Source organism: Myotis daubentonii, chromosome 3 (assembly GCF_963259705.1).
Source record: "Myotis daubentonii chromosome 3, mMyoDau2.1, whole genome shotgun sequence".
NCBI lineage: Eukaryota > Metazoa > Chordata > Mammalia > Chiroptera > Vespertilionidae > Myotis > Myotis daubentonii.
The window spans coordinates 55,473,378-55,487,038 of NC_081842.1; the positions used below are offsets into that span (position 1 = coordinate 55,473,378).

Genomic DNA, 13,661 nt, shown 5'->3' on the forward strand with positions numbered 1-13,661 from the left:
TCTCCCTCCCTCTCCCCCCCCCCCACACACACACACTCACACACACTCACTCACACTTTCTAAAAACCAGTCAACAAAATTAAAAAGTTTTCCTTTTTGAGAATTATTTTGGGGAATAGTTTTAGCCATGAGAACAGCTCATGCTTAAATTAAAATGGACTTCTAGTGCCCAAAGCCCATAGATTTTTCTTCTGTTTCCAGATGAAGGCTGGATGTGGATAGATAGGTAGTTGTTTAGAGATTGGGGACCATATACCCTGGCTTGCCTGGGACAGTCCATATGCCTTTTGTCCTGGTATAATTGTTAATAGTGTCCCTTGTGTTTAAAAAAAAAAATCAGAGAGAACATTTATTTGATCTAAGCAAATTTTATTTCACAATTCATGAAACAAGCAGTCTCCACTCTCAAGAGTCCAGAGAACTGCAAAATAAGGAAAAGGGATACAAGCAGGAAACAAGGAAGAAACACTCAGCTTAAGTTGATTGGCCAGAGTTGCATATCTGACCTTATTTTGAAAGATCAAGGAACAAGGAAATAAGTATAGAGCCCAGAGTTGGCTTGTTGGTTGGCATTTGGCTGACTAGATATACTCTCTTTCTGGTCAAGCACATGGAAGTTATTTAAGTTTCAGTTTGCTGACATGGCACCATCTTGAGATTAGCAATTTATTTCAAAACTTGTCTTAAAATGTCCTTATTTGGGATGATAAATTATATCAAATTACCATAAAAAAGGGGACAAGAAAGAAAAGAAGAGAGTTCTACTTCCAATATCAGAATAGCCAAGATATTAATCTACTTTCCTGTGTAACATATTTAACTATGCTGGGATACTAGCCAAAGATACTTCTTTCTCTGCTTGGGTGCCATTTTTTAACCATGATATGGTAGGTACATCTTCTTTTCTTCCTGCATAAATTTTTTGTTCTTTTTCAAAAAATGCAAAAAAAAATTGACCTTACATATCTAGGTTTTAGGGAGTCATTCTTTAAAATATATATATTGATTGACTTCAGAAAGGAAGGGAGAGGGAGAGAGAGACAGAAACATCAATGATGAGAAAGAATCATTGATCAGCTGCCTCCCGTGCACCCCCTACTGGGAACCGAGCCCACAACCCGGGCATGTGCCCTGACCGGATATTGAACCGTGACCTCTTGGTTCATAGGTCAATGCTCAAGCACTGAGCCACACCGGCAGGGCAGGAAGTCATTCTTGATTCTGTTCTCCAAGGTGGTCCTTGTTCACCTTTAATAATCACCTGTATTCATCTGTCAGTATTTAGTTGATATATGATATAATATATTCCAAAAATGTCTATAGAAAGTCAATTTTTGTTTTCAATCCTAGATCTCTGTTCCCGTTCCTCTAGCCTTGTGGTCACCCTCTGGCTTCTGCTAGGCAATCTGTTTCTTCTGCTGGCTGGATTTCTTCTGTGTATATGGCACTAGGAATGGAAATGTGAATTCTCAAGGCATTCTTTTGTGTCATGTTCCTCTGAACAAAGCACAAAATCTGAGTATCAGCCTGTGCAGATGGCAGAAGTGGCATTCCTGACTTTGGCTTGAAAGTGTTGACCACAGTCAGACCTTGAAGCAGAGCTTCACAGCAACCCAACAGCCTCAGCTTGGAGAAGGGGAAGGAATTCCAAGTCATCAAGACTATTTTTCAGGATGCATAACCGTCCTCAAGTTTTCCTTTGAAAATGGGATATTGGTGAAATTTTCAGATTACATACCTCAGCATTCTCATTAACCTAAAATGATGGGGAAGTTCATCAATACTGCAATAATAAAGAACTGCTAATTACTGCAGATTATAAGTTGTGGATCCTGTACCCACAAGTATAAATTATCCTTTGACTTACAGAAAATAATTGAGTTGAGGTTTGTACATCATTGTTACACCCATTTTGAATTTAATGAGTGTACATGGTACAATTAAATCATTGTTCTTGTTGTTCTAAAAAGTCTTTTATAAAATTATGTTTTGCTAAATGTTATGATTTAACCATGCTTGCCTTTTCAAACTAGCTGTGTGATAGTTTACTATGGAATCATGGTGTGTTGGTAGCCCTCTTCCAGCTGCATCTGTTACTCCCAGATCTCCGTAGCTCAGTGTCCTGTTGTATCCTCCATTCATTTAATAATGACCTGAAAAACGATAGAAGCAGAGAGAGAAAAGTAATGTGCTCTGTAAAAACATTGAAGACAAGCAAACAGAAGAAAATATAAATGTATGTGTTTCAGATAATAGATATGACAACTATAATCCAACCGAAAAATAGAACTATTCCTTTTTTAACAATGAAGATAAAAAGAAATTCTGGGATAGACAGGTATGCAGTTGTCTTCACGTGGGCTTACGAATTGTTTCAGAAGAACTTCTGAAAATTATTTTATATACAAGAAGAAAATATAAGTCAAAGCAAGATAATCTCAATTGTTTACTAATAGCTAAGTGTAGGGTTGGTGTACGGCCCAGCCAATAGGGTCCACTTTACTGCACAACATATGGCTCAATCCTCAGAAGTTATAAGATAGCCTTTACTTTGAAAGGAGGTGATATCCTTTGCCTCCTGCTTTTGGCACTTCTGTTACCACATAGATTCTGGTCCACAGAAGCAAGTCTACTCTGGAGCTTATCAACCCCACTTACTAATTAAATTCTTTAATGATAAATGATTCCCAATTTTTCTCTCTAAAGCTAACAAAGTCCTGTGACATTATAAACACAGCCCTTGGACAAGCATTCATTCATTCATACATTCATACATACATAACATTCAATCATTGGTTAGCCCTTTAATTCAGCACATAACTATTGAGCACTCCGTGTAAGAAATTGTGCTAAGTGAGCAAGCAGCATAATTACTAAAGAGTAATTCCAGCTGATTAGTTGGACCTGTGCCAAACAGCAACCCCAGCAAAGGAAAGTTGCCTTTTTTAATGCATAAATTTTAAATATGTATTTAAATGTGCAGTTTTGAATTGAAGGTATTTGTCATTGTGAAAGCTGGGTCTCTAGCATATCCACCTTGAGCTAAAGAGAAGCTAATAGTAAAGGTGTCAGGTCAGTGCTCTGTTTTCTGCCTATGTCATGTATCTCTTAAATTGTGCAACATCCGAGAAAAGTATAGAGTATATTTTTAAAGAAAACTATAAAAATCTAAACTTACATTCTGATTGTGATTATGGATCATCCTGCAAAGTTGTATAAAGAATTTCACCAAAAATACTATGGACTAAGAATATATTTGAGATTTACTGTGATAGGTTTGATTATATTTTGACTGTTGTGCAGTGATGCCATTTAGATAGTATTGTTTCCAAGCATGGTGCTTTTTATACCTGAAAGATATTTTTGCTTTATTTTTATTGATATAATTATATTTGCACTAATGACCTTCTGGAGAAAATATTATAGATGACATTTTTTCTACATATATTTATTAAGATTGGAATCTGGTAGCCCAGTGTTTTCCCTGCACAAATGTGAAACTTGATAAAGTATAATGTCAACAAATCTTGAGTTTCTGAGGGTAACTAAATGTGCTGTTGTCTTCCTTCCTCTTCAAGACTTGAAAGTGGTTGCTTATCACTGATTCTGCATAGTTTACTCAGTGAAGACTTAGAAGGCCATTGAGCCTGTAAAAAATTTTAAGAGGCACATTTTAGTCACTCAGATTATGACAATATTCTAAAAAACGAAGACTTTTAAAATCTGAGGTTTCAATGCAGAATTAGTGGGCTAGAATTCAGCCTTGAACTGAAGAATTTGAAATGGCGTAAGTGTCAATATTCAGTGGCAGGTTATACCCTTCATATTAGCAAAACCAGTTCCCTGAGAAAGGTGGAGCAGACTGCAGCCATGGTGAAAGAGAGTGGGGTAGGGAAGGAGAGTGGGGAAGAGCTGATTTGGGGGTGGCAGACAGGAGTCCTTTCTGACTTAGAAAGTGTCAAGTGCTTATAAACTCCGACTACCTCAGTTTCCGTTCAGACTTAGGTTCATTTTGATAGGATTAAGGTCCCAATTGTATCAAGTGAATTTGTTTCTCAGGTTTTCAAGAACAGAATTTACAGGAAGGAAGCAAAAGCCATGTCAGTAGATTTGAGCTGACAGCTTTAAAGAAACTGGCAAGCAGTTAGGAAGTCTTCATGTAAACCTCTCTAATAGTCTCCTGAAAAACATCCTTTTCCCTTACTGATTTCTTAAAGATACCTATTTTTGTTAAGATCAAATAGACATTCTAAAAATATTATAAATTGTGCTTAAAGTTAGTTTCAGCCTAATATGTTGGCTTAGAGTTTATGATTATGTGAAGATGAAACATGAATTAATGAAGTTTAAATAACTTTAGGAAGAAGTGTAAATAAGTATATCAGAGTATTCTTTAAAATTTAATATCAGTATTCTCTTCAGTGTTAGAAGACTCACTGTAAAATGACTAGGTGCTTTCTCAGGATCTTGCCAGCGCTGATAGTCCATGACGAATACTGATCCAGAATTGCTAGTTTCCTGCTGGGTCTGAGCCGCCTCAGAGCACGCCAGCTTCCACGTCATGTTCACCACAGCGTCTTGTGCTTGAAGCCTTCGCACAGTCCATGGCCGTAGACACTGAATGGACAGAGAAGAGCCTGTCCCTGAGGGCGTTTGCGCAGTCCTGGCAGGAGGAGGTGGGCTCGGTCGCAGCCCCTCAGGCCCATGTATCGTGGACTCCAGTCATCTGCCGCATCCTCACAGCCGGGAAGGACTAACGTCGGTGAAGACTGTGCTACTCATTCTGAAGAAAGACCTTACCTGAGGGGTGACTTTGTGGGGCTTTTTATACATTTAGGCAGAGTTGGGGAAGGAGTGGTGGATTTTTTTCTGTTATGTTTATATTTTAAATAAGTAAAATAGAAGATTTAAAAACTAATCTTTATTTATGGTATTGAACTTTAAGTGTAATATATTCCTTAAAAAAACAACTTTAATAAAAATGGAAACTAAACTGCATCTTGTCTTTAACACTGCCAGGTGGTTGTTTCGTTTTGTTTTTAAATCCTCAGCCGAGGAGTGAAGATATTTTTTCCATTGATTTTTAGAGAGAGTAGAAAGGAGGGAGGAGGGAGAGAGAAACATCAATGTGAGAGAGACACATTGACTGGTTGCCTCCCACACACGCCCTGAGTCGGGGAGGGGTTCAAACCTGCAACCCAGGTACGTGCCCCTGACCAGAAATCAAACCTGCGACCCTCTGGTCCAGGGCTGACTCTAACCACTGGGAACACCAGCCAAGCCAACACTCGGTTTTTAAAAACCTGGATGGGGAACATAAACACAGCCAGTACTCTGCATGGAGAAGATGAGGTGTTTATTATGAAGCATAATTCAGTTTTTATTTTAACTGGAGTAAAATTGTCCTTCTTAAAGAATGAGGACACCCTAACCGGTTTGGCTCAGTGGATAGAGCATCCGCCTGCAGACTGAATGGTCCCAGGTTCGATTCCAGCCAAGGGCATGTACCTTGAATGCGGGCACATCCCCAGTAGGGGGTGCGCAGGAGGCAGCTGATCGATGTTTCTAACTCTCTATCCCTCTCCCTTCCTCTCTGTAAAAAATCAATAAAATATATTATAAAAAAAAAAAAAGAATGAGGACAGATGTTATGAAAGCTATAGGGAATAGCCCTCCTCACATAGTTAAACAGAAAAGAGAACAGACAATCCAGGGCATCCACCGCTGGCTGGACATGTTCCCGTCCCTTCTGCTCTGTGCTGTGGGCCAGGAGCTGCGTGGCCACCCTTGTGCACTCAAGTGCCACACTGTGGTGGTGTCAAGTTACTTGTGTCTAGTCTCAGAGTGGGGTTCTTCCTCATGACCTGAAAGTAGTTTGAGAGCATGTCCCTGGGACATGCCTTCTCCATGTGCACGTAGCCATTCTGCCCTGTGGCATGGAACCAAGCACTTTGTGAAAATGAGTGAACGTAGCCTGTGTGACCGGATTGTTGAGCTGAAATCTTTGGGGGAAATTTTAGTATTTGCCAGTGTACTTGTTATGCCCAGATTTCAAGACCCCCCACAGAACCACCAGGGAGCACCGAGTCCAATGCAAAAGCATAGAGTCTTTTATTCAAGCTAGCTTGGTCTCTCTGCCTCCATTACTGGATGCAAGAGAGCCCAGAGTCCCAAGAGAACAAAGAATTTATAGGGCTTGGGGTTGGGGGGTGGAGGCACTTGGTCGATTCCGGTTGGTTGAGTGAGGGCCGGGGGCTAGTTTTCCTTGCTTTCCCATTAGCTGAGATAAGGGCAGGCTGAGTAACTGATACAGTCTGTGGCTTTCCTGGGAGAGGAGTTAGAGACACAGCTATCAGTTCCATTCTGTTCTTTTACTATCAGTTCCGTTGTGTCCTTTCGTTCGGGACACAGCTATCAGTTCCATTCTGTCCTTTCATACTGAAGATAAATCTCATATATTATTACCTGTTTACACTACCTTTTGGTATGTTCAGAGAGTATAGCTTATTTAGTAGACGTTATTTCCGGTACATTAACTAGTCTTTTGTCCACAACTTCAGATTTGCTGAAATGGAGGGGTTTATTTAAATCAATTTTGTTAGTGTTCAACCAGATACTCATTCTTTTTTTAAAAATATATTTTATTGATTTTTTACAGAGAGGAAGGGAGAGGGATAGAGAGTTAGAAACATCAGTGAGAGAGAAATATCGATCAGCTGCCTCCTGCACACTCCCCACTGGGGATGTGCTGCAACCAAGGTACATGCCCTTGACCGGAATTGAACCTGGGACCCTTGAGTCCGCAGGCTGACGCTCTATCCACAGAGCCAAACCGGTTGGGGCCAGATATTCATTCTTTATTGTTTTAAAGTAAATTGGACATATTTGGAGATAGTTGTCCAACTATCAAGTATATGTGATCTGATGTTCTAGTGCGGGAGTGGGGAACTTTTTCTGCCCAGGGCCATTTGGGTAGTTACATCATAATTCTCGGCCATACAAAATTAGCAACTTAAACATTAGCCTGCCATAATTAACTCACCCCTAACACCTCGGCTGGGCCAGACCAAATGATTTCGCAGGCCTTACATACAGCCCGCAGGCCGGATGTTCCCCACCCCTGCTCTAGTGGATGACCAATGCCATTTCCAGTTTATATGTATAGAAGTGTTTTTTGCTACCTATAGACATACTCAATGCCACTTTAACTCTCGATACCACTAACACTCCTTTTTAATTTTTTTTTAGTTTCAACAGAAACAGTGACTCCAACTTTCTGTCACCTCATTTTAAAATATTCAGATCTCAAAAGTAGGTTTACAGTTGTTCATATGGAAAAAGACATGTAGGTTAGGATTATTACAAAAGCTGTATGAACTCAAAAGAATGTCACATTGCAACTGTAAACCTATGTTTGTCCACCCCTGTGTGAATACTTGGCTTCCTCCCGACACGAGTGGGTCTCCTAATGACATGTCAAGAGGGTTGCAATCCCCATTCCTCCCCACCCTGCTTTGCCCCCCTCCACTCACCCCTTACCCCTCCCCAACCTTCCCTCTGTCCATTACCACACTGTTGTCTATTTCTATGGATTATGCATATATATTCTTTGATGAATCCCTTCATCTTCTTTCACCTAGTCCCTCCCTCTCCACACCCCTCTGATAGCTGTCAGTCTGTTCCATGTATCCATGCCTCTGTTTCTGTTTTGTTCATTAGATTCCACATATGAGTGAGATCACATGGTATTTGTCTTCCTCTGACTGGCCTATTTCACTTAGCATAATACTCTCTAGGTTCATCTATTATGCCGCAAAAGGTAAGAGTTCCCTTTTATGGCTGTATAGTGTTCCACTGTGTAAATGTACCACAGCTTTGTTATCCACTCATCTACGGATGAGACATTTGGCCTGCTTCCAAATCTTGACTATTGTAAATAACACTGCAATAATGATAGGGGTGCATATATTCTTTTGAATTAGTGTTTTGGGTTTCTTTAGCTAAATACCCAGAAGTGGGATTACTGGGTTGTTCAGTAGTTCTATTTTTAATTTTTGAGGAACCTGCATATAGTTTTCCATAGTGGCTGCACCAATCTGCATTCCTACCAACAGTGAATGAGGGTTCCCTTTTATCCACATCCTTGTCAACACTTCTTATTTGCTGATTTATTGATGGTAGCCATTCTGACAGGTGTAAAGTGATATCTCACTGTAGTTTTAATTTGCATTTTCTGATGATTATTGATGGTGAGCATCTTTTTATATGACTACTGGCCATCTGTATGTCCTCTTTGAAGAAGCATCTATTCAGGTCCTCTGCCCATTTTTTTTTTTATATTTTATTGATTTTTTAAAGAGAGGAAGGGAGAGAGATAGAGAGTTAGAAACATCGATGAGAGAGAAACATCGATCAGCTGCCTCCCGCACATCCCCCACTGGGGATGTACCCGCAACCCAGGCACATGCCCCTGACTGGAATCGAACCCGGGACCCTCCAGTCCACAGGCTGACGCTCCATCCACTGAGCCAAACCGGATTCGGCTGCCCATTTTTTAAATAGGATTATTTGTCTTTTTGGTGTTAAGTGGTATGAGTTCTTTATAAATTTTATCTGATATCTCCTTATCAGATGTATCATTGGTGAATAACTTCTTCCATTCAATAAGTTGTCTTTTAATTTTGTTGATGGTTTCCTTGCTGTGCAAAACCTTTTTAGTTTGATGTAGTCCCGTTTGTTTAATTTTTCTTTTGTTACCCTTGCCCAAGGAAACATATCCAAAAATAATACTACTAAGAGCAGTGTCATAGAGTTTACTACCTATTTTTTCTCTAGGAGTTCTATGGTTTGGGAGTTATATTGAAGTCTTTAATCCATTCCCACCAGGAAACATAGCTAACTCTAAATCATCTTACATCTGAACTGTTATCCAGTTTGTCAGTACTATCCATGCCATCTCCAATACCATCTTTCTGATCCTCAAGCTCACTTCCTTACAATCACTTCTGCCCTAGCTGGTTTTGCTCAGTGGATAGTGTGTCAGCCCATGGACTGAAAGGTTCTGGGTTCAATTCTGGAGAAGGTCACGTACCTCTGTTGGTTGGGGCACATATGGGAGGCAACCAATCAATGTGTTTCACTGTCTCTCTCCCCCTCCCACTCTCTCTAAAAATCAATGGAAAAATATCCTTGGGACAGCGGACTCTCATAGCCAGTTAGCCTGGAGGTCAAATCACCCCCAGTATTGCCGACAACAATCAAGGCTTAACTACAACAAGACTGCGCACAAAGACCACCAGGGGGTGCACCAAGAAAGCATAAAAAATGCGGAGACAAAGAAACAGGACGCAGATGTCAGAAATGGAAGATATAGAGCTCAAAACCACACTTTTAAGGTCTTTCAATAAGTTTCTAAAAAACTGCCGATAAAAGTAGTGAGATCCTCAAGAAATCTAATGAGACCCTCGATGTTGTGATAAAGAACCAACTAGAAATTAAGCATACACTGACTGAAATAAAGAATATTATACAGACACCCAACAGCAGACCAGAGGAGCGCAAGAATCAAGTCAAAGATTTGAAATGCGAAGAAGCAAAAAACACCCAACTGGAAAAGCAAAATGAAAAAAGAATCCAAAAATACGAAGATAGTGTAAGGAGCCTCTGGGACAGCTTCAAGCGTACCAACATCAGAATTATAGGGGTGCCAGAAGATGAGAGAGAGCAAGATATTGAAAACCTATTTGAAGAAATAATGACAGAAAACTTCCCCCACCTGGTGAGAGAAATAGACTTACAGGTCCAGGAAGCGCAGAGAACCCCAAACAAAAGGAATCCAAAGAGGACCACACCAAGACAAGGAGCTATGGAGAGATCTGCAGATTCCTCTTCTTTGTTTGGGGTTTGAAGGTGCCCAGATGAGGCCCAGCTGTAAAGCAATGCAAGCTGCTGTGGGGCCTTGAGCCTTCTTTTGGATGTTCTGGGTCTGTGACCCAGCTGCAGTTTGTTAGGTAATTTTAGATTGCAAAGGGCCAGGCCATTCATATGCAAAAGCCTCAGCGCACAGCTTGGGTGCAGCGGGGTCTCAGGGAATCAACAGGTCGGAGCAAACAGCTATGGCTGATCTTCAGCCCTGCCCTAAGAGGCCCCGGGTCTCAGTGTCCCGGTAATCTCTGCAAGCACCTCTGAGAGAAAGCCACCCTTGCGTTCCGACTGATGCCAGACAGTCCAGTTTCTCCCCGTATGTCCCCAGAGACTCGCCCAGAACTGGAGTTCAGAGCAGTCGGGAGCTTGAGACTTCCTCCCGATTGAAAAAGACAACCGTGCCCTCAGCTGCCAGCCCTTTCCACATGCGCCTCCGTACCTCTGCACTTTACTTCTGCACCTCCTCTGAGTCTCAGTGTGCTTTTCTCTTTCCTTCTAGTTGTAGAATTTCCACTCGGCCAACCTTCCTGTGGTTCTGGATGATGTCCGTTTTGTCTTTTAGTTTTATTTTGAAGTGGTTGTGAGAGGCAGCAATTTCCAGTGTTTACCTATGCTGCCATCTTGGTTTCCTCTCCTCAACTCTTTTTTTAAAAAAATATTTTTTTATTGATTTCAGAAAAGGAGGGAGAGGGAGTGAGAGATAGAAACATCAACGTTGAGAGAGAATTATTGATTGACTGCCTCCTACACACCCCCTACTGGGGATCAAGCCCACAACACAGACATGTGCCCTGACCAAGAATCGAACTGTGACCTCCTGGTTCATGGGTCAATGCTCAACCATGAGCCATTCTGGCTGAGCAAGCTTTCAACTCTAAATGCCAAATTTTAAAAAGTGTAGTGGCAAACTATGTTTGGAAGTTGCCAAGAGAATAGATCTTAAAAGTTCTAATCACAAAAATAGAATTTTTTGTAACTATATATAGTGTCAGATATTAACTAAATTTTTGCGGTGATCAATTTGCAATATATACAGATATTGAATCATTGTTACACATCTGAAACTAATATAATGGTATATGTCAATTATACCTAAATAAAAACTCATACAGAACAAAAGTATACTGGTAGTCCTGAGTAAATCAGAACAGAATGGTCAGGATGAGGGGGACCTGGAAACTGGCATACTAGGATGAACATATCAAGGCAATAGGGATTTTTCTCCCATAGAACAGAAGCCTAAGGGTTGTCATTGAGAAGAGGAAGTCCTTTCTCTGTATCATTCAAAGTGCAGACCTGATCCACAGGAAGTTGATTGCTGCACAACATAAGGACCTTGTGAGTCTCTGTCAATAAGATGGAGGTAGCCACTGAGGTGTGACTATTTCACCCCCTTGCTCATTTCATTCTTGTTCCTGCATGGAGGAAGAGTTTAGCCAAAAGTCGTGTTTACCTTCTGATGTAAGAATCGTAAGGAAACAACTTGCTAAGCTTCAAGCACATGCATACAACACCTCTGTTGAATGACCCTAGACCTGCTGGAATCATAAGCTACTATTGACCTTACACAAATAGATAGCCAAATATTTCTCCAGCAAAATGGGTTTATTCAGAACAACAAAGAATTGAAAGGACATGAGGTCTAATAACAAACCATGTGCAAGTTCCGAGAAACAAAGGAGAGGAGACTCTTTTATAGAAAAGAATAGCCCTAGTTGGTTTGGCTCAGTGGATAGAGTGTCGGTCGGCCTGCAGACCAAAGGGTCCCAGGATTGATTCCAGTTAATGGAACATGCCTGGGTTGTGGGCTTGGTCCAACGTGCAGGAGGCAGCCAATCAATGATTCCCTCCCATTATTGATGTTTCTGTCTCTCTCTTCCTCGCCCTTCCTCTCTGAAATAAATAAAAATATATATAAAAAATTTAAAAATAAGAAGTTGGTAATGCTATTCTAAACAGTTCTTCCTGGTAGGGGCTCCCCCTTCTGGCCTTGCAACTTCATTTTTTAAAATTAGGTTTCTGTTTAATTTTTACACTACCCATTTTGGATCTGTTTGAAACCTGGCTTTCTAGCACCAGTGACATGAAACCTAAAGGCTACTGATGGCAAAGAAGAGTTTATAATCCTTCTCTGAGCCAATGAGAGACCTGAACTTATAACATTGCCTTTTTTAAATATCTTTTTTAAAAACATTTTTTTTTTTTATTGAGTTCAGAGAGGAAAGGAGAGAGAGAGAGAGAGAGAGGAACATCAATGATGAAAGAAAATCATGGATCAACTGCTTCCTGCATGCCCCCTACTGGGGATCAAGCCTGCAACCCAGGTATATGCCTTTGACTGGAATTGAACCTGGGACCCTTCAGTCCACAGGCTAATGCTCTATCCACTGAGCCAAATAAGCTAGGGCTATAACATTGCCTTTTTAAAAAATACGTTTTTATTGATTTTAGAAAGAAAGGAAGGGAGAGGGATAGATAGAAACATCATCGATTGGCTGCCTCCTGCATGCCCTTTTACTGGGGATTGAGCCCACAACCTGGGCATGTGCCCTGACTGGGGATCAAAGCAGTGACCTTTTGGTTGATGGGTTGATGCTCTACCACTGAGCCACACTGGCCGGGCAATATTGCCTTAAATAATAATGTACTTCTTTGGTGTAGCTAGCACTTTTATCTTCAGCTTAGAGAACCTCAGTTTCAGACTGTTATTTGGGTCATTATATATTTTCCTTCTAATTTAGGTAGATAATATTAGCAAGTCAGTGACTTGTCTTTTATCTTTTATTTCTTTTAAAGCTTAAACAATGGAAGGTATTTCAAAAAACTTTTTCTTTTTTTTTTTTTGTTTTGTTAATCCTCACCTGAGGATATTTTTTTCCATTGGTGTTAGAGAAAGTGAAAGGGAAGCGGGGGAGGGTGGGAGAGAAAGAGAGAGAGAGAGAGAGAGAGAGAGAGAGAAACATTGATGTGAGACACATTAATTGGTTTCCTTGTGCATGTGCCCCAAACAGGGCCTGGGGTTGAATGTGTAGCCCAGGTACATGCCCTTGACCAGGAATCAAACCCTCCACCCTTTGTTTCACAGAACGACGCTCTAACCATTGAGCACATAGGTCAGGGCAACAGAAACTTTCTTATATAAAAAACACATAAGGGAGCATTTGAGATCTTGCTCCCAGATATATGTACTTATTTCGGCTCAAATAAGCTGTGATAAAAATGTTTAAAAAAAACATTAGAAAAACAGCCACTAGATCAGTGATGGCGAACCTTTTGAGCTCGGCGTGTCAGCATTTTGAAAAACCCTAACTTAGCTCTAGTGCCGTGTCACATATAGAAGTTTTTTGATATTTGCAACCATAGTAAAACAAAGACTTATATTTTTGATATTTATTTTATATATTTAAATGCCATTTAACAAAGAAAAATCAACCAAAAAAATGAGTTTGCGTGTCACCTCTGACACGCGTGTCATAGGTTCGCTATCACTGTACTAGATGATACTTTAATTTATAAATTGGCATCACTTTGGTCAACAAATATCCAGACAGAACCTTATCTTTTAGACTAGAGGCCTGGTGCACGAAATTCATGCACTTGCGGGGGGGGGGTCCCTCAGTTCAGCCTATGCCCTCTCGTAGTCCAGGAGCCCTCAGGGCATGTCCAACTGATGACTTAGGCCTGCTCCCCAAGCCGTCAGTTGGGCATCTCCTGCCGTGGAAGCAGGAGAGGGTCCC

At 40.7% G+C, this 13,661-nt stretch overlaps 1 protein-coding gene across 3 annotated transcripts in view; it reads left to right on the forward strand.

The window, feature by feature from the left end:
• The window catches only part of LMLN (leishmanolysin like peptidase), a 79,146-nt gene extending 74,158 nt beyond the window's left edge, over positions 1-4,988 (forward strand). For all 3 annotated transcript variants that reach the window (XM_059687585.1, XM_059687583.1, XM_059687584.1), the window contains one exon: positions 1,351-4,988. In XM_059687585.1, the coding sequence (XP_059543568.1) occupies positions 1,351-1,451 (101 nt within the window). In that variant the 3' untranslated portion in view covers positions 1,452-4,988. The remainder of the gene's footprint in view (positions 1-1,350) is intronic.
• The last annotated feature ends 8,673 nt before the right edge of the window (positions 4,989-13,661 follow it).